Source organism: Anolis sagrei, chromosome X (genome assembly GCF_037176765.1).
Source record: "Anolis sagrei isolate rAnoSag1 chromosome X, rAnoSag1.mat, whole genome shotgun sequence".
Lineage (NCBI taxonomy): Eukaryota > Metazoa > Chordata > Lepidosauria > Squamata > Dactyloidae > Anolis > Anolis sagrei.
The window spans coordinates 40,948,579-40,969,867 of record NC_090034.1 but is presented as its reverse complement, the minus strand read 5'-3'; the positions used below and the strand labels follow the sequence as shown (position 1 = coordinate 40,969,867).

General features: G+C 45.4%; 1 protein-coding gene across 13 annotated transcripts in view; it reads right to left on the bottom strand.

Annotated features, from left to right (window-relative positions):
* NCOR2 (nuclear receptor corepressor 2) overlaps positions 1 to 21,289 on the bottom strand; it is a 343,965-nt gene that overhangs the window by 231,265 nt on the left and 91,411 nt on the right. For all 13 annotated transcript variants that reach the window (XM_060785561.2, XM_060785569.2, XM_060785570.2 and 10 more), the window contains exon 2: positions 15,923 to 16,143. In XM_060785561.2, the coding sequence (XP_060641544.2) occupies positions 15,923 to 16,027 (105 nt within the window). In that variant the 5' untranslated portion in view covers positions 16,028 to 16,143. The remainder of the gene's footprint in view (positions 1 to 15,922; positions 16,144 to 21,289) is intronic.

The window sequence follows — 21,289 nt, the reverse complement described above, 5'->3', positions numbered from 1 at the left end:
GCATGTTTCTCATCAGCATATAGGCAATTTGCAATAGAAAAGATCATCATGTAGAACCAAAGCAACAGGCTCTGTGACAAATAAGAAAGTACAAAGCCAACACTGCTCTCTGTGAATCATTTATGGCAGTGCTGAATAAATGGAGCCACAGCACACTAGACTATAGTTGAATGCTACAAATAGTAAGAGGCCACAGTGTAATGATTGGGGGTGGCAGGAGGGGTGGCGGAGAGGGAGTCATAGTGAAGCCCAAAAGGAGAAATGTCTCACACTGGGAGAAATGAAACTTCTTGGGGCTACACCCTGTAAGGCAGCAAGGCTTTCAAACTAGGAACTTAGCAGTGAAAATCAGGCAATTCCAGATGTTTTGCAGCTGTGATAGTTTGCCAGAGGGGGGCACTGGTGGCCGAGTCTATGCTGAATTTCAGCACTAGCAAACATAGGGCAGTCCTGCAGCAGAATCAAATGATCCAGAAGAGCCAATAGAGTGACACGTGGATCTACAGAACTGCCAATTCTTGTGCAGTTCCTCAAACTGAGCACCTTCCCATTCAAACACAGGCTGAGCTTTCACATTGCCTATCCCTCCCTCCCTGCCTGCCTGCCTGCCTGCTTGGACTGACAAGTTGGCTGTGCTCCAAACCACTAACCAAGACAAATCAAAACTAAAATTGCCAGGAACTGACTGTTGAATTCCCAATCCAAAAATTTTTCTAAAAGCATTCCGGAGTTTTGTAGGGCCTCTGGGGAAAATGATTTCCAGAAAGTGGCAGTAATTAGGACCAATAATTTTCCATGTCACCCAGTGACCTCTACAAAGAAGCTATTATAGGGTCTGTCTCTCTATGGTGCCACAAACATCCTGGAAAGGCTTCTGCAGACACCTGCACCTTTCTTTGCCCTTCCTTTCAGGTTTTGATGGTGTCACTTCTAATTCCAAACACATTCTAGACTAGCCTTCCCCACCTCCCTCCCTCCCTCTCTGTTGGAAGATAACTCATATAATCGCCAGACAACATGAGAATTGTAGTCAAATATATCTCAAGAGAGCCATGTTCTGGGAAAACTAATCTAGACCGAAAGTTTTCTAGCTTGAGGCAAACTTCATTCATTCCCAAATAGCTGTTTTATTTCAGTCCTGCCATATTTTTTGGTCCAGGAGGATCACACATCTCAGCACAAAAGAGTAGCTAGTCCATGTTCTTCCTAATAAAGCACATGATCAAACCAATATGAGACACACTGGGAGATACAGCTTCAAACAACAGATACTAAAACTTAAAAGAAATCCGGGATGTGACTGGCAGAGTACCACCAGGCAGGGCGAAACAACTGCCTCAAGCAGCAGGTGCTAATTAATGGGTGGTGACAACCCTCTGGTTTTCCTTCAGTGCCCTACCATTTCTCATTATTGAAAAATAGAGCTGAGTGTGACTTTTGTCTGTTCTGTCCCTCATAGAGTAAATCATTGCTCTCAGGTGCTGTGGAAGAAACCCTCCCTCTTGTCAATGTTGAAGGAAAATGCCCCTTGCCAGTCTAGCTGGTTTCTTTTTAAAAATGTTTTTTTATTAAGATTTTCAAAAATAATAACTTAAATCCAATGGGAAAAAAAGAAAGAAAACAGAACAAAAAAATACAAAAATAACCCTATAGTATTTCCATCCCATTACATCCCCATCATTCTCCCGCCAACTAGAACTAGCAAATAAACTCTATTCTGGCCGCCTCCCAACCCCTGCTTCCAGTCTAGCTGGCTTCTGTGTGTGGAACGAAGGAAGGATAATGTCATTTGCCATAGACAGCAAAGGGCTTGGGCTGGCAAATTTTTAAACTAGACACCAAGACTGGGGAGAAGCAATAGGGAGGGTCTAACAGATTAGTCCAATAAAAACACTTCTTCAGTAGAGTTACTACTGGTTATCTTTTGCAATTCACAGCTTTGGAGACCTCAAATAAAAAAAAGAATTTATTGCATTTAAATTTCCAAACAAATAGAAAGGAGAAGCTATTGATCAAGCGGTCACCTTGACCCAGAGATGCCTACCCTCACTTCTTTTAAACAGGAGATACACATTGCTGATTCAACGCAAAATAAAGGTTCTGGAGCTTCTTTGTAATCAAAGCTGTTGTTCCAGATAAGGGTCAGCAGTGTAAACCAGGTTGAATTACTCATTTGGCTCTTATCAGCATGGATGCAACAAGAGGCCCAAGAGACAACAGAAACTTCATTGTTCCAGCTCCCTTGTCCTTACCATCAATCTTCAAAGCTGCTGAGCTGGGACTTGTCTCTCACTGTATCAGTCAGGTAGTGACAAAGCCACACATGGGGTCCCCAAAACTAAGGCCCTTGGGCCGGATAAAGCCTGCCAAGGTCATTTACCTGCCCCCTGCCCTAAATTTTAGACTTAGGGTCACCCTAAGTCTGAAACAACTTGAAGGCACACAACAACAATCTTAATTATCTTGACTCAAAAGCAGGCTCACACTTCCCATTGAAATATTGGTAAGTTTATGTTGGTTAAAATTGTCCTCTGTTTTAAATATTGTATTGCTCTTTCATGTTTTTTGCACTACAAATAAGATATGTGCAGTGTGCATATGAATTCATTCATGTTTTTTTTCAAACTATCATCCAGCCCCCCAACAGTCTGAGGGACCATGAACCAGCCCTCTGCATAAAAAGTTTGGAGGCCATTGTCATACACACTAAGAGGTTCATAGAGAAATGAGGCTATAGAATCAAAGACCCATTCTGCCAGGCAGGAAAACACAATCAAAGCCCTCCCAAAAGATAGTCATCCAGTCTCTGCTTCAAACTTACAGAGCAGGAGACTTCACCAGACTCCCAGGCAGTAACAGATTCTTTTCTCGAACAACTCTTCCCACCATGAAGTTCTCCCTAATGTTTAGGTTTTCCTGCCCATTGAACCCATTGCTCCACTGTGTCCTAGTCTATAGAGCAGACAAGGACAAAATTTGCTCATGCCTGCTCTAGAGCAACAGAAAAGAAGCTTGCCCATTCCTCCTCCATGTGACATCCTTTCTGACATTGAAATGTGAAGTTCATGCCCCTTTAAGCCAAAATGATTCCTACATTAAGGCCAGGCAGCCCTCACACCACTCTTATATCTTTCTTCCCAGTGTGAAATCCCACAGAATATGACTCTTTGACTGGATTCCTGCCAAGAAGTCTTAGGTAGTGGCATTATCTGAGTCAACAGGCAGCTTGAAGGTACACACAGAGAGGAAAAGAGAGGGGGGGGGGAGGAGACTGCCCTACTTGCTACTTGATTTTTTTTCTGTGCACAGCAAAGGCTGCCTGTTCTGCTCCAGAATCTCCCCTTTAAGCTTCCCCTGTTTCTTTTCGCCTTCTTGACAATTGGGTCTACATGGTTTGGGTCAATCATAAGATTTTATTTGCCATGCCTGGCTCAGCTTGCCTTGCACTTGGGCTGCTGCCTAACTTGCCAGCCGGCTGCACTCTCCCAGCCTCCTACAAATATCTTTTGCAGCCAGCTTGTGTTTGACCAACAGAGTAAAAAATAAGTTGCTTAACCTATGCTTTGCCTGAATGAATTCACACCAATGTTTTCACCAACCACTTAAGGCACTAGTCAGCATCTATTGTGTTCTACACACAACTATATAAAACATTTACTCCATAACAGCTGAGTGAGGGGAGGCCCCATTATATCATAATTGCATGTTTGGATTCAGTATCATTTCACACTCTAAGATATCCTTTCTTCTTTATGAAAACTTCACAAAAAATACCAATAATTCCTGCAAGCAAATTGGCAGGATCAGATCAAGGACCAATTTGGGGGGGGGGGGGTGTTTTCCAGAAGTCTGGATCATACTGACATCAGTCCTGTAATTTTAAAGCTCCAAGTTGTGCAGCTTATGCATGATTTCAAAACTTAGCCATGTAGTAGGCTCTCCTCCTCCATGGCTTTTCCCCAGCAATGGCTAGGAAAAGCATCCAGGGTGAGCTCTTCTAATATATGCTGCTCTGCATGAAGAATGTTCCTGCTCCAGTTCTGGGAACTTAGCAAGGTTTTGAAACATTTTCACAATGTCATAACATTTCCTAAAGCTATTTCTGCTAGTGCCAGTCCTTTCCTGGAGAATACTGGGACCAACACTTGGAAACACTTGAACGACATTTTGACACAGCATGAAAAGTCATTCAAACATTTTACTCCATCCTACAAGTGCATAGAAATGGAAACTGAATTTAGATAAAGGAAGTATAGATACAGAACACTGGTGGTTTCTACACCATGAAATCCAGCACCAGAAAGGCATGCATTATTCCTGTTGGCACATAAATTTGCACTGCAGAGCTGTTTGAAGATCCTGTGCACAGAAAGTGTTGTAAATCATCTTGGGCCTGACCACAGGAGAAAGGAAGGACAGAAACTACTTAAATGAATGATATTGTCTCAAGGTAAAACTGTGTTCCACATTCAGTCAGCCTCCCACTTTAATGGATTTCACATTCACAGCTTTGCTTAGTTGTGTATTTGAAATGTTTATCCCTCGCAAAGCTGGGCAGCCATGTGAACATTCACATGGCAGCCCCATCCTCAGGAGGTGAGTGAGGGACTGTTTAGGAGGCTCTAAATTGATAAGTCGCCTTAACACCAAATCAACCACAAAACTGCCCCCCCTTTCAGATGTGATGGGAGTACAACACACATGCCCTTCCCCATATAGTGTCTTGTAATGATGGAAGTGGCTGCCAGACTCATCTCTGAGGCATCAAAGCAGATGGAGAAAGCTGTTCTAAGGATGCCAGAAGTGATGAAGTATGGAACAAGAGAGCAGAAAACATTTCCAATCCTGGGGTGGGTGAGGGAAGGCTAAAGGAAGAAGGCACGGGTTTCCCAGAGGCTGGTTCCTTGGCACAGCCCCATTTCCTGGCTCTCAGCTACCACCAACTTTCTAGTTTTGTCTAATATCTTTTTGTCTACCCTTGTAAATCACATACACACTTCTCAAAAGAGATGCTATCCAGCCAAGGTCAGGACTGGCAGGAAGTGATAAGTGTGTGTACCGGGGGATGGTCCTCATTGCCTCATGATTCAGCAGGCATTGTTAAAAAACACAAAAGGCCAAGACAGAGGCAAAGCTCTCTAAGCTGACATAGGTGGTTAACCACATTTCCCCGCCTTGCCTAACTCTGTTTTAAATCCAACTATGGGGTAATATGAGAAACACAAATCACTATGGCCATTATGAACAAGGCAGAGAGGGAAAAAGTAATGGGAGAAGTTGTGGCAATAAACCCCCTTGTCTCCTACCCCCCCCCCCCCATGGCCACAAAGGTGAGGTGTCAATTATAGTAAAAGTTTACTTGAGATCAAGTATATTCCTTGAAACTTACAGAAGAAGAGGAATGTTACCGTGGCTGCTACAGAGTACTAAAATCAATGAAGAGCTTCCTTTTAAAAGGCATTCCAAATGTCAAGACCTTGTGGCTGAGAAGGCGCACCAGCAGGGATGTAAGCGCTGCCAAGTGAAATTTCAGAAGCAAAAATCATAAGTAATGTCGCCTCAGTGTGCATACTTTATCTAGGTCACAGAACTGTGCTTCCCCAGCTAAATAATTTCAGCTGCCCTGGAAAAGAATTACAATGTATTTGTTTGTTTTTATTTAAACAGACAAGCTTTGTGCAACCTGATTTAACCCACGACAGAGGACTTGAGGGAAGGTTTGCTCCAGCCATTCCTTCTTTGCTCTACTCCTTTTGGATTGGTTCTCGCACAACAAGCAAATGCCAGATGGCAACTGAATGTTTGGCAACCCTGTAAGCATTCCTTGCCTAAGAAAACCTTATGAAATTCATGGGGTCACCGTAAGTCAACAAGTGCCTTGAAGACACATGTGCACACACAATCTATAGCACAGTCTGATGATTGGCTGTTGAACACTCCAACAAAGCAATCCCAATCCACCTATCAATTTAGGAGAATTTGATAAATCTAGGAAGGAAACAGAATGTTGGAGTATATAATTTGTTGGTCAGATCCAGCATGGCTACTCTTAATGCTATATTTTTGATAAATACCACTGAAATTCTAGAAACAAATCTGGCCCCAAACAATTTCTATCCTTATTTTCCCCAACAGGTCTTGCAGAATATCCCAAAATGATCTTCCCATTTCTCCCTCCCCCACCCTCCCTCTCACACAGAAACAAAGGAATTAAGGAAATGTCATTTTAGTAGTTTTTGTGGAGATGACAGCAACATCAGCAGACTTCTTCTGGCTAACTTAGAACTGTCACATTATTTTCCAGAAGCCTTGTGGGAATGATGCTTCACCGTGTAATCCCATAGGATTCCTGGGAAACAAACATGATGGAGGGTGCCCCAGAAAACAGGATGAAAAAGAAGAGCTAGGGGCAGTTTTAACCCTGCTCACAAAGGTAAAGCCAAAGATTCTAACAAAAAAAAGTCATCTCACCCCTTGTTAAAACTTTCTATGAAACTTTCTTTCTAATTGTGTGCTTTCTTTTGGCTTTCAATTATTTTTAAAATGGTTTTGATTGTATAGATTGATTAAATGTTTAAATAATATTTACATATATTTTATTGATATTTATTTATTTATTTATATCCTGTCTCTTCTCTACCCCCGAAGGGGGACTCAGGACAGCTTACATTGGCAGTAATTCGATGCCGTTACATATGAACAATTAAATACTATAACCATTAAAACAAGACCATTAAACAATGAAAATACATAAAATACATACGCCATTAATTAAACAGTATAAAAGCCTTAATCTATATAAATAAAAATGTAATGTTCATTTGTGATACCATCAGAACTCAAAAACCACTGGGGGAATTGACACCAAATTTGGACACAAGACACCATTCAAAACAATCTATGTCCTACACTCAAAAAAATTCCTCCCAAAAAACAATAAGACCTTTAAATATTTACAAAGAAAAAAGAGAACACTGCGCCTGCGTGTAAACCCATTCTCTTCTCCCCCCCCCCCCGTCACGCGGGCACAGCCAGCATGAGAGGCACCAACGGCCATCCTCCCTCACTGCTCATTAGCATATGCAAATTCCCCCCAATTCCCCCATCCCAGACCCTTCTGAGGCCAAGGAAACCAAAGGACGGCATGAGAACATGCGGCACCCCATCGCCCAAAAGCGGCCCTCTTCTGCAGTGGTGCACACCGGGAGATGGAGTCCTTTCAAACCCACAAGGTATTACTATTGTTGGGATACCTCCTCTCATGGCAAGGCCGCGGCAGCACAAAAACAACATTCTTTTTCTGTCAGGCCGCAAATGCCTTTTGCGCCTTTCCCACTTCTGGTGGAGGCCTTTCCCAGGCGTCGCTAAGGAGACGGCCGACTATAAGGGCCTCCTTGCGCTTGCCGAAGGCGCCATCTTGGGCGTGAGGAAGCCCAGTAAAAGAATGACATACTCAAGCTGGCGGCCATGGGAGACCTCCTCCTGCTATAAGCCACTGAGGGGAATGAGTAGGACTCCCGTAGCCACCATCTTGGGCGTGATCGAATGCCTCGGCAGGTAAAGTTGCACACCCAAGATGGCGGCTACGGGAGTCCTCCTCCTGCTACAGCCCACTGAGGGGAATGAGACTCTTGACCTGTTGACGCGAATCCGCCATCTTGGGTGTGGTGCTTAGTCCAAAGTTCAGTCAGGAAAGGGCCTTTTTCTCCTCAACTGGAACTCTTAATTCTGGGTTTGTATAATAATAATAATAATAATAATAATAATAATAATAATAGACTTAATGTCAAGGGAAAATCTTTACCTTTACTTAGTGTAAAATGAAATATTTGGTCTAATAATACATAATAATTCAATAATGATGTAGAATACAATATTCGATATAATAATCTATATAAATAAATAAAGATAATAAAAATAGATTGTAAATAATAAATAATTACAATAATGTAGTATACAACAATCTATATAAATCAAAATCTAATGTTCATTTGTGGGATTAACATAACTCAAAAACCATTGGACAAATTGACACCAAATTTGGACATTATACCCCTAACAGACCAATGAGTGACCATCACTCATAACCCCCCCCCCCCCAATAAACCAGCGGAAAGTACTTAAAAACCCAAAATATCTATATGACGAAAAGCTAAATGACGATACAGAAAAAGGGAAGGGAGGGGAGAAAGAAAGAAAGAAAGAAAGAAAGAAAGAGCGAAGGAAGGAAGGAGAGAAAGAAAAAGTTAAGAAAAAGGGGGAAAGAAGGAAAGAGGTAGAGAAGGAAGGTGAGAAGGAAAAAAGAAAAGGGAAGGAAGGAAAGAAGGAGAGCAAAGGAAGGAAGGAAAGAAGGAGAGAAAGAGGGATGGAAGGTTGGCGACAGCAACGCGTGGCGGGTACAGCTAGTTACCAATAGAATCGTATCCTCGTGTAAATCGCCTTTCCACTAAAGTGCTGATTTATGTCTGCTGACCGAAAGCCTGGTCCCACAACCACAATTTTACTTTCTTCCTGAAAGCCAGGGGGGATGGGGTTGATCGTATCTCGTTTGGAAGCGCATTCCACAGGCGGGGGGCCACCACCGAGAAGTCCCTGTCTCTCGTCCCCACCAGCCGCATTTGTGATGTTGATGGGAGCGAGAGCAGGGCCTCCCTGGATGAGCTTAAGTTACGAGGTGGGACGTAGATTCAGATGCGTTAGGACAAGTAAGCTGGGCCAGAACCGTATAGAGCTTTATAGGTCAACACCAACACTTTGAATTGAGCTCGGAAGTGGACAAGCAGCCAGTGGAGCTGACACAGCAGAGGGGGTGATATGCTCCCTGTATGTAGCTCCTGTTAGTAATCTGGCTGCCTCCCGTTGGACTAACTGCAGTTTCTGAACCGTCTTCAAAGGCAGCCCCACATAGAGTGCATTGCAGTAATCTATTCGGGATGTGACCAGAGCGTGGACAACCGTAACCAGATCAGATTTCCCAAGGTACGGGTACAGCTGGTGCACAAGCTTTAACTGTGCAAAAGCTCCCCTGGCCACTGCCGAAACCTGGGGTTCCAGGCTCAGCAATGAATCCAGGATCACTCCCAAGCTGCGAACCTGCGTCTTCGGGAGGGTGTAACCCCTTCCAACACAGGCTGTAACCCTATGCCCTGTTCGGCCTTTCGACTGATCAGGAGGACCTTTGTCTTGTCTGGATTCAGTTTCAATTTGTTAGCCCTCATCCAGTCTGACACAGCAGCCAAGCACCGGTTCAAAGTATTTGGCATGTATACGAGTGTATTTATTGATTACAGTTTAAATAGTGATTTCAATATTTTGTAAGCTGTCTTGGGTCACTGGACTGGGGAAAGGGTAGGGATGAATAGATAAGATTAAAAATTAAGAACGTTGAAGAAACATGGGTTGCTTACCTGTAAATGTGTTTCTTCGAGTATACTGTCTGTGAAATTTGCATATATGGGTTTATCCCCGTGCATGCGCAGCAAATTCGGACATTTAAAGCTCATTAAAGAATTTTAGCGAAGCTCCGCCCATCCTCCCAGCCATATAAAAGGCTCCATGGGCGGAGCTACCTTAGCAGCGAATCACTAGGCATGACTTTAGAGGGGAGGACGGACGAGTTCGTGCGAATTTCACAGACAGTATACTTGAAGAAACACTTTTACAGGTAAGCAACCCATGTTTCTTCTTTGTACTGTCTGTGAAATGCGCACATATGGGTGACTTGACAAGCTATGTACCTGGAGGTGGGTCATGCCACGCAGGAGAAGAGAACGGCTCTGGCAAATGATGCATCTTTTTTGGCGAGGATGTTGAGCTTGTAGTGGGCAGCGAACATAGATGGTGTCGACCATGTTGCTGCTTTGCAACAGAAACTCCCCTTTAAAAGGCTTGAGAAGCAGAAACTGCTCTTGTAGAGTGGGCCTTAATTCCTGGAGGGGGAGGTTTACCTGCCAACTGATAGGCTAACTGGATTGTAGATACTATCAATGAAGCAAGCCGTTGGGAAGTCACTGGGAGGCCCAGGACGTCCTTTCTATATTTGAGAAACAACTTAGGAGATTTCCTGTGAGGGGCCATTCTATGTAAGTACAAGGAGAGGGCCCTTTTAACATCCAGGGAATGAAGGGCAACTTCGAGGGGAGATGAGGGATTTGGGAGAAAGGCTGGTAGAACAATATCTTGGCACATATGAAAATGGGACATGACCTTAGGAAGGAAGGTGACGTCTGTGCGTAGGATAACTTTGTCCTCATGAAAGCGGATGAAAGGGGGGGCAGAACGGAGAGCCGTTAACTCATTGGCCCGTCGTGCCGAAGTAACTGCAACGAGGAAGGCAGTTTTCCATGAAAGATGAGAGATGTCGATAGTTGACATGGGTTCAAAGGGGGGGTTTGAAAGTTGGGAGAGGACGAGCTCTAGACTCCAGGCCGGGAGAGGCGGGGCTACAGGTGGATGGATATTTTTATATCCTTTGAGGAAAAGCCAAATTAGAGGGTCTTGAAAAAGGGACAGTTGGCCTGATTTTCTCCTGTACCAGGAGAGTGCTGCAAGGTAGCATTTGATAGAAGAAAGGGTATAGCCCTTATTGGATCGATGAACTAAGAAATCCAAAACAAGGGACGCAGGGGCTGAAGTAGGTTGATGTCCCAAAGGTTGTAGGAATTTTTGGAACATGTTCCATTTGTATGTATAGGATTTTTTGGTAGATGACTTTTGGGCTGCCTGAATTATGAGTCGGACTGACTCGGAGAGGTGGGACATGGTGTGATCCTCCATGCCGTCAATTGAAGGCGGAGGTCTGGATGGTGGATCAGACCGTCTTGGAGTGTGAGGAGATCGGGTTCTGGTGGAAGGTGAAGGAAGGTGCCCTGTGACACCTGAAGGAGAGGGGTGAACCACGGCTGGCGTGGCCACCACGGGGCGATGAGAATGCAGTTGTCCGAAATGAGTTTCGCTACAACCCTGATGAGGAGGGGGAGGGGGGGAAGGCGTATAGAAGGCCCTGCGACCACTGAAAAAGGAAGGCGTCTCCTAAGCAGCCTGGGAATGCGCGAGGGCAGAGCCTTGCGCAGTAGAGAGTGCAGTGGGTGTTTGTTAGGGATGCGAAGATGTCTATCTGTGGAGTGCCCCACTGGAGTGTTAGTGAGTGGAAGTGTTTGGGGTTCAGGCACCATTCGTGGTTGTTGGATGGCGTTCTGCTCAGGAAATCCGCTAGAGTGTTCTCCTCTCGGGGAGATGAATTGCTATGAGATATGTGTTGTGGAGGATACACTATTCCCAAATTTGGGTGGCGATGGAGGAGTGTGTGGGAGTGAGTTCCCCCTTGTTTGTTTATGTAATATTTGACAGTTGTGTTGTCTGTTAGTATTTGTAATGTTTGATTGGAGACTAGGTTCGAGAAGGCTCGAAGAGCTTTCTCGACTGCTAGGAGTTCTAGGGCATTGATGTGGTGTTGTTGTTCCTGAGGGGACCAGTGTCCGCTGATCGTGAGACCCTGAAGGTGAGCACCTCATCCCATGGAGGAGGCATCTGTTGTCAGGGAGTGATGGGTGAGGGCTTATGAAAGGTACCCCGAGCATACATTGGACTCCTTTGTGCACCATGACAGGGAGTATCGTAGGGGGGAGGGATGGAGGGTCATGGATTGTTTGTTGTGAGTGGGGTCAAACACTGAGAGGAACCATGATTGGAGGGGACGAAGGCAGAGGCGTGCAAATGGGGTGACGTTGGTAGTGAAAGACATATGGCCAAGGAGGGACTGGATAGACCAGGCGGAGCAGCGGCCCTGTAACAGGAGGTCGATGATGGAGTCTCTGAGTTTGAGGAACCAATCTTTTGGAAGGTAAGCCTTTTGTGTGATGGTGTCTATGATGGCTCCAATAAACTGTATGTTTTGGGTTGGTTTCAGGTGCAACTTGTCGGGGTTGACCAGCAGGCCGAGATTCTGTAAAAGAGACGAAGTATAATGGATGTCAGAAGACAGCTGATTACAGGATTTTGCGGCAGCAAACCAGTCGTCTAAATATGGAAAAACGGTAATACCACGTTGGCGGAGATGGGAGGCAACTACCGCCATACATTTTGTAAACACCCTAGAGGCAGTTGAAAGGCCAAAAAGGAGCAAATTAAAGGAAAAGGAGTGGTTGTCTATGGTGAAGATGAGGTATCTACGATGAGATTCCCTAATTGAGATATGGAAGTAGGCGTCCCGGAGGTCAATGGTGGCCAACCAGGCGCCTTTCCCAATGAAGGGAAGGATGGTAGGTAGAGTGACCATACGGAATTTACGTGGTTTGATAAAGTAGTTGACATCACGGAGGTCGAGAATAGGGCGAAGGCCGCCATCTCACTTGTCCACAAGCAAGTATCTGGAAAAAAGCATGAATGTAGGTGATGGGGAGGGGTGGGGGATATAGCTCCTTTGAGTAGGAGAGACTAGACCTCATCCCATAGGGTGGGTGATGATTGGGTCAGGACAACCCTCCCTGGCAGAGGGAGGGTGTCAAACTCTATGGCGTAGCCTCTGTCTACGATATCAAGGACCCAGGTGTCGGTAGTTATGGCCTGCCATTGTGGTAAGAAAAAATGAAGTCTGTCAAAATAAAAATGGTGAGGGTCAGGTAAGGGTTGGCATGTGGGGGACGGGATAGCGCTAAAAGCGCTGTTTCTTATTGTCAGGTAGTTTGGAGCCCCGGTACTGACCCTTAAAGAGAGGAGGAGGTCTCTTGGATCCCGTAGTGGGGAATTGAGGGCGTTGTTTGCCTCTGTATGAAGAGGGATTGTAGTGGCCCCAATAAGGTTGAGGATAGTGGTAGCATGTTCCCCATCTTTGACGGTTGTAGGGTTGGTATGGTTGGTTGCCATATTTATTGACAGTCTGATTCATTTTGTGAGAGTGTTCTAGTTGAGAATCGGTCTCTGGGTTAAAGAGGCCAGTCTCATCCATAGGGAGGTCTTCAATGAACGAGCGTTGTGAGGTTGAGAGAGTAGAGGATCTGAGCCAGGCATGGCGTCTCAGAGCGACTGCTCCCGCTATGAGTTTGCCTGAAGAGTCAGCAGTATTTTTAGCCAGGTCTTTCTGGACATTGGATAAAAGGAGTGCCTCTTGTCTAAATGCTTTTGCCATTGCTTGGTCAGCTTGTGGTAGTAAGTCAAGGTAAGGGCCAAGTTTATTCCAGAGGAAAGTTTGGTAAATGCTCAGGTAAACGCCATAATGTGCGATACGAGCAAAGAGGCATGCAGAGGAATAGAATTTCTTTGCCATAGCATCAAGTTTCCTCCCTTCTTTGTCAGAAGGGACTGATTGGTTTCTTTGGACTGGCTTTGGTTGAGCATTAGTGACAATAGAGTTTGCTTTGGGCAACTTTGAAAGCCAAGGGGCAGAGGAAAGGTCAATGCGATATAAGTTTTCTGCCCTTTTGGGGGTGGCTGGAACCAGGTGTGGGGCTATGCCTGTAGTCTTTAGTAGTTTTAAGAGGTAGGGAATGGTAGGAAGGGAGGTAGATGTTTGAGGCTGTTGTTGTTCAGCTGATGGGAAATATGGATCTTGAACCACATCAGTGGATTCTGAGGATGTGATGTTAAGGGCCGTTGATAGCCTGATCAAAAGGGCTGAGAAGTTTTTAAAATCTTCTGGTGTTATTTCTGGGTCTGGGTCTGGGGGGAGGGGGGAGAAGGTGGAGAGTCAGTGGATGAATCTAGATCAATAGTATTGTCCTCAGGGAGGGGGTCTTCCAAGGCAGGGGCCGAAGGAGGAATAGGTGTGTGTGGAGGAGAGGAAGCAGCAGGAGGAGGGGCTGCTATGGAGGCTGAAGGGGGTGGGCGAGAGGATGAAGGAGCATGGGGAGGAGGAGGACAGAAGGGTTCTCCTGGAAGGTAAAATCCCAGGTAGAAGGGGAAAGGAGGAGGGTAGATTGGGTAGGGATAGTCGCAAGGGTAAGGGAATCGAGGGTCAGGATAGCGACCTGGATGCCTCGAGGAGGAGCGCGAGGGGCTCCTGGACCTGGATCGGGACCGGGAGGAAGAAGGAGATCATCTCCTGCGCCGCGAGCGCCTGTCACGTGGCGGAGTAGGAAGCTCAGAGTTGTTTGCTGGTACCGGGGAGGGAGGGGGGGTTGAAGAGGAGGAAGTTGTACTGGAGGGAGGGAGGGAGGAGAATCAGGGAGAGCAGTTGCAGCCTCATGGTCGGTACCGAGCTGGGAGGAGAAGTTCAAAGGGGAGGAGTTGAGGGGGATTTTCGATCTCCAGAAAGGGAGAGGGTTGATATCGCCCCGTTTGGAGCAGCTGAAGTGGCTGAGCCGGGAGCTCTAATGTGGGAGGGCTCAAGGGCTGATTGCCAGTGAGTTGCCGTCCCTGAGTTTTATCTTGTTTGTCTTTAGATTTTTGCTTGGGCGCTGAGAAGGCTGTTTTGAAGATTTTGTTTTCTTTCGCGGCGGTTCTGCAGCTGGGAGAGAAACCGCGGCATGAGTATTTTCCTCCTGGGTGGGAGGAGTCTGGGCAGGCTGGGCCTCCTGTTGGAGAAGGAGGGACTGATCCCCAGGCTGAGAAGGGCGGGGATCATCTGGTGCTAAAGCCTGCTTGTAAAGGCAAGCCTTTAAGCGTGAATCTCTGCTTTTTTGGGCTCTGGTGGTAAAGGCCCTGCAGATCTCGCACGTTTGGCGGTTTTGCGATTCGCCCAAGCATAGGAGGCATTTAGAGTGTTTATCTGCCTCAGGGAGATTGGCTCCGCAAGCGGAGCATTTTTTAAAAAAAAGGAAGAAGAAGAAGCCATAGCCTTATCTGGATTCTGAGTCAGGGATTGGAGAAGGGAGAGTAGTCTAGGAAGTCCGAGGTCAATTAAATAGAGTCAATGAATTGGAGAGAGAGCGATGTCCGTGTCTTTGCTGCTGGCGCGGAAAGAGGAACTAAGGTAGCTCCGCCCATGGAGCCTTTTATATGACTGGGAGGATGGGCGGAGCTTCGCTAAAATTCTTTAATGAGCTTTAAATGTCCGAATTTGCTGCGCATGCGCGGGGATAAACCCATACATCCGCATTTCACAGACAGTACAAAGAAGAACATTTTATATCAGTTTTCATTTTTACATAACAATGGTTACAATAAAAGCAACTGCTAAAAATAATTTAATCAGCATAAAACAATAAAAAATAATTTTGAATCAATTCATGAAATCCCAGGGATAACAGACAAATATTGACACCAGAAAAATAACTCCGACAAATGGATATAACTTCAGCCAGTGCTCACAGACTCAATGCTAATAGAAGTTCTTCTCATCTCAATGGAAAAACCAGTCACACAGCAGCCACTGGAACAGAAAAGCCCTCCTTATGATGGATTGAGGTAAACATGGTTCCAAATGAGACACATTTTCCTTCTCAAAGCCACCAGTTTCCTGAACTGCACATCAGAATCCGGAGAGCAACCAGCGATATCCAGAGAAAAAATGGAAACAATATTCACTGTTACTCATTTCCTGGATGAAAAATGAGGTTTTGGAAAGTTCAGCTTGGAAAAATAACACAATGGCAAGAATTGTGTACAGTCTTCACCAAGGCTATTTGAACATTATGAAGTTTTCCAAGAAAATATTCTGAACACATAGTTGTCCAAAAATAATGGCTGTGTGTGCAAAAATTGCAAAAACACAATTGTTAGTGCAAACTTAATGTTTCACAAACACAAAAAGCAATTCTGTATACAACCCACACTATGTTCATGCATATGCATTTCTGCACAGAATATTTTCTCCCAAACAGTTCAGGATATGTGAATTCTAGGTGAAAATTTCCAAAAACATTATCCTGAGCCTTGAAGAGAGAGTGAAACAATTAAATATTTACATTCCTACCCAGTTTGATAATGCTAATCTAACTAATATAGCAGACAGGAACAGAAGGAAGAGAGAACAAAGAAAACTTACCATATGTGACTGACTTATTGTCATTGGATAGGACATAGCGTGCGGAGGATAACGGGTTTCGGTTCCCCGCCACGACTGGGTCACAGGCTGAGTGGATCCAGACATTGTAGAAGAAATCTGGAAAGCCTTCCTGTTTTCTTACGAATCTCCAGACTCTGTTCTGTTAAATCCTAAAGAATCCTATAGTTTCTCCTCATTATACTGGCTGCTTCATGCTGTGACTGCAAGGTAAACAAAGGAAACTGAACATTAGAGATGAGTCAAAGCCCCTGGCATCTTCAAGAAGAGAAATTCCTCCCTGAAAGTAACAGAGTGTGAACACTGATAATGAGAGGTGTAGTCCTAAATTCATTAAATGGGTATTGGGCTGGGGAACTAGACAGACCAATGGCCTGATTCATTACAAGTCAGTCTCCTATGTTATACTGGTCAAATTCAACCTAGAAGAAGGTAAGTCATAGACATGCATCACAAACCAGGATTCTTGATCAGCACTTTTTAGCCATCCTGCAATCAACAGGTCTGGGTTGCAGCAATGGCTATTTAATCCAGGATTCTCCTTCCCACCTTGATCAGCTAGATATCTCTGAGGTGCTCACACAGGAGGCAACAGCCGTCAGCTACTACTCTAATAATATTCAACAGCATGTTGTCTACTCATATTCAACTCCTACTCATATTCAACGCATGTTTTGTAACTGTAACTGTTTTGCAAAACCTCCCAGAATTCTGGCAGCTGGAATCCACATGAGTAACTTCTTCAAGCTCTAGTGTTTTGATAGGCCTCTGCTCCTCTTTCACAAATTTGTCTAATCCTCTTTTAAACCTCATTGAAGTCTTTGCATTTCATCACAGGCAATTCCCTAAATCAATCACATGCCATGAAAAGCGGCATTTCCTTTTTGCCTGTCCTGGATCAACTGTCAATCAATTTAATTGGGTAGAAGGGGGGGGGGAGCTTCGCACTCTCTGTTCTATGCATAACAATTTTATAATTGTTATCATATCCACTCACATCTTGGGCTGAAGTAAGCATTTCCCAACTCTCAACCCCTTAAGTTTATGTAATTCCATTTCCCATGAACTCCAAAGGGAGAACATTGGTCCCCAAGTTACCCACCTCTATATGAGGAAGTACACTGCAAAAACTAGCAGTAAGGACAGATAGGATTGTACTGTCAGGAGTCTCTTCTTTTATGTGCCACAAAGCCAAAGTCACAGCTTTAGCCTTCCCCCCAGAGGAAAAAAAATCAATTCCCATTATTATTATGATTGTCCTTTCCTAGCTCTCTGAAATTATTACTACATAAGTGGAATGATGCAAAAATGTGAGATGCTCAAAATTGGCTCTTCTTCCCTGCGTGGATCTAGTGAACACCTTGAGATAGGTACAAATGAAGTGAAATTACAGCCTGCTGGTTTTTATGGACACTTAAAAAGTAATTCTACTTGGTGATGATTGTACACTTTGCTTTGTCAGGGCTTCTATTTAAAGTAACAAATGTCTCCTCTTGACTACCAGCTGTTTAAAGGGGCAATTGGCTTGGTTCTTGCATTAACTCTTAATTATAAAAGGTATAAATTGCCTGCTGCTGCCTAGTGGGAGGTGGGAAAGCTTGGAAGCACACAGTCTGGTTTTTGGCAACAAATTTTCCATAGTGCAAGTTTTTATTCTGATTTCTAAAACAGCCACAAAGAAGATCCTGCTTCCCTTGGACTGTCTCCTGTTCTCCATCAGAATAGGGAAAGCAAATGGCTGCATGTGTATGTGTTTCTAAGAGACCAGGTATACATGCTAGCTAAGAAAGAAGAGCATTGTTCTGTCGCTCATTCTGGCCAACAAAACCAATCTTCACCAATAAAGCATTTGCTTCCATACATCATCTATGCATTGATGCTCTGGTCAAGAGAATGCTATGGTCATCAAAATGCAGTGGATGAAGCAGAATTACCACACCAGTGTTAACTATGCAGTCCAAGTAGGGATGTACTTTTTCACTAATTTTGTTTTCAAAGGAAGCAATCAGGTTTTTTTTGCAAATTTCTTCCCACAGTGAAAAAGACTTTGAAATGTATGTATTTTATTATTTATTATTTACTACATTTAGTATACCGCCGTTCTCATCCATGGAGAGATTCAAGGCAGTTTACAACATACTAATGGGAAAGATTCAATGCCTACATACAGTAAAACAAAATAGTCATAATAACTAAATGCTACATACAACTTTGACTTTAAATCATTAAAACAATTAAACAGAAGACATAAACAAAATTTAAACATTAAGACAAAGCATTAAAAACATCCTAGTATAATATTAAAATCACGTGATCCAAAAAATCATGCACCTTAGCCATTCCAGTTGTCACTACACATGTTCCTTAATTATTCTTTGTACTGCATTATTTTACTAGCCAAAAGCTTGAACCTTTGTTCTCTTTCTAAAGGTCAGGAAGGAGGGTACTGATCTAATATTGTTGGGGAGGGAGTCCCAGAGCTGAGGAGCCACCACTGAGAAGGCCCTGTCTCTCATCCCCACCAACCGCACTTGCGACGGAGGCGGAACCAAGAGCAAGGCCTCCCCAGAAGATCTCAATCTCCATGATGGTTCACAGAGGGAGATATGTTCAGACAAGTAAGGTGGGCCAGAACCGTTTAGGGCTATATAGGCTAAAGTCAGTGCAGCTGACATAACAGGGGTTTTGTGTGCTCCCCGTACCCCGCTCTGATGAGAAATCTGGCTACTGTTAGACCTATAAAACCCTATACTGCTCCGGCCCAGCGTACCTGTCCGAACATATCTCCTTCTATGTCCCACCTCGGAGTTTGAGATCTTCTGGGGAGGCTCTGCTCTTGACCCTCCTCTATCACAAGTGCGGCTGATAGGGATGAGGGACAGGCCTTCTCAGTGGTGGCCCCTCGCCTGTGGAATTCACTCCCCGGGGAAATTAGGTCATCAACATCCCTCCTCTCCTTCAGAAGGAAGCTGAAAACATGGATATGGGACCAGGCCTTTGGGTAATCTGGCAGACTGACAAGGTAATGACAACCAGAATTTGGAAAGGACTATGGTAATGCTGAATGGACTTATGGATTTTAGAACTCGGTGAACGTTTGGCCACTAGATTGGCTTTTTAGTTGTTATTCTATTAATTGATTGTTTTTAACTATTGTGGCTACTGCTGTTATGTATTTTATCTGTTGAATTGTTGGCATCGAATTGTGCCGGTTGTAAGCCACCCTGAGTCCCCCCCTTGGGGGTTGAGAAGAGCGGGGTAGAAGTGCCTGAAATAAATATAAATAAATAAATACTTGAAGCTTCTGAACAGTCTTCAAAGGCAACCCCACGTAGAGCGCATTGCAGTGATCTATTCTCGGTGTAACAAGAGCATGGACCACCATGGCAAAGTCAGGCTTCCCAAGGTACAGGCACAGCTGGTGCAAAAGTTTTAATTGTGCAAAGGTTCGCCTGGCTACCGCTGAAACCTAGGGTGTTCCAGGCTCAGCGATGAGTCCAGCAATCCCAGGCTGCAAACCTGTGCCTTCAGAGGGAGTGTAACCCCATCCAGCACAGACTGTAACCCTATCCCTTGTTAGGTCTTTCAACTGACCAGGAGTACCTCGGTCTTGTCTGGATTCAATTTCTATTTGTTCTTCCTCATCCAGACCATCACAACTGCCAAGCACCAGTTTAGGACCAGAACAGCCCCCTTAGTTGCAAGTGAAAAGGATTGGTAAAGTTGTACGTCATCTGCGTACAAATAACTGCAAACTCCACAAGTTTAGCTCAGCTGGTAAATCATCAGCAATTATAAGATCTATCAACCAAAAGGTTATAAGTTCAAAGCTCCGGGTTGGCGTGAGTTGCCAACTGTCAGCATAGCTCATTGTTTACCTAAGCAATTCTAAAACAGCTGTGATTAGAGAAATTAGGTACAGCTAAAAGCGGGGGAGGTGTTTTATGGCGCCATAAAGAAAGATCAGAAAATGCTGGGTGACCAAAGGGAAGGAGGAAGCCCTGATGGCTCTTCGTCGATCAGGATAGAGCAACAGCACTCCCTGGACTCGAGCCAACCTTCCGTGGCACCAAAAAAAGCTGAAACAAACCACCTCCTTCTGTTCTGTCTGTGTATTGTCTATACAAAGCGGCACTGAATGTTTGCTATGTATATGTGCCCTGAGTCCCCTTCGGGGACAGAAGGGGCGGAATATAAATAAAGTGGTGGTGGTGGTGTTATTATTATTATTAACAACTCTGGATGATCTCTCCCAACAGCTTCATGCAGATGTTAAACAACATAGGGGACAGTACTGAGCCCTGCGGGACCCCACAAGGCAATGGCTAAGGGGCCAAGCAGGTGTCCCCTAGCAACACCTTCTGGGAACGACCCTCCAGGAAGGACCAGAGCCACTGCAAAACAGTACCACCAAGAACCATTCCCGCGAGGCGTCCCAGAAGAATACCATGGTCTATGGCAGGGGTTCTCAAACTTTTTAAAAAGAGGGACGGGTCACAGTCCCTCAAACTGTTGGAGGGCCGGATTATAATTTGGGGAAAAATGAATTAATCCCAATGAAAGCAGCACATAGCGTATTTGCAGTGCAAAAAGAAAAAAACCACACTTAAAATATAAAATTTGGGAAGTGGTGGGTGAAGTGGCCCCGAAGCTGCTTTGCCCGCTGCCTCCTCCTCTTCTCCTCCCTTCAGGATGAGGGCAGACCTCATCCTGAAGGGAGAAGAAGAGCAGGCTGGGCCCGCGGAGGGGGTGGGCGAAGCGGGCCCGAAGCTGCTTTGCCCGCCGCCTCCCCCTCTTCTCCTCCCTTCAGGATGAGGGCAGACCTCATCCTGAAGGGAGAAGAAGAGGAGGCTGGGCCCGCGGAGGGGGTGGGCGGAGCGGGCCCGAAGCTGCTTCGCCCATCGCCTTCCCCTCTTCTCCTCCCTTCAGGATGAGGGCAGGCCTCATCCTAAAGGGAGAAGAAGAGGAGGCTGGGTCCATGGAGGGGGTGGGCGAAGCGGGCCCGAAGTTGCTTCGCCCACCGCCTCCCCCTCTTCTCCTCCCTTCAGGATGAGGGCAGAACTCATCCTGAAGGGAGAAGAGGAGGCTGGGCCTGCGGAGGGGGTGGGCGGATGGGGCCCGAAGCTGCTTTGCCCGTCGCCTTCCCCTCTTCTCCTCCCTTCAGGATGAGGGCAGACCTCATCCTGAAGGGAGAAGAGCAGGCTGGGCCCGCGGAGGGGGTGGGCGAAGCGGGCCCAAAGCTGCTTCGCCCGTCGCCTCCCCCTCTTCTCCTCCCTTCAGGATGGGGGCAGACCTCATCCTGAAGGGAGAAGGAGAGGAGGCTGGGCCCGCGGGGGGGGGGGGCGAAGC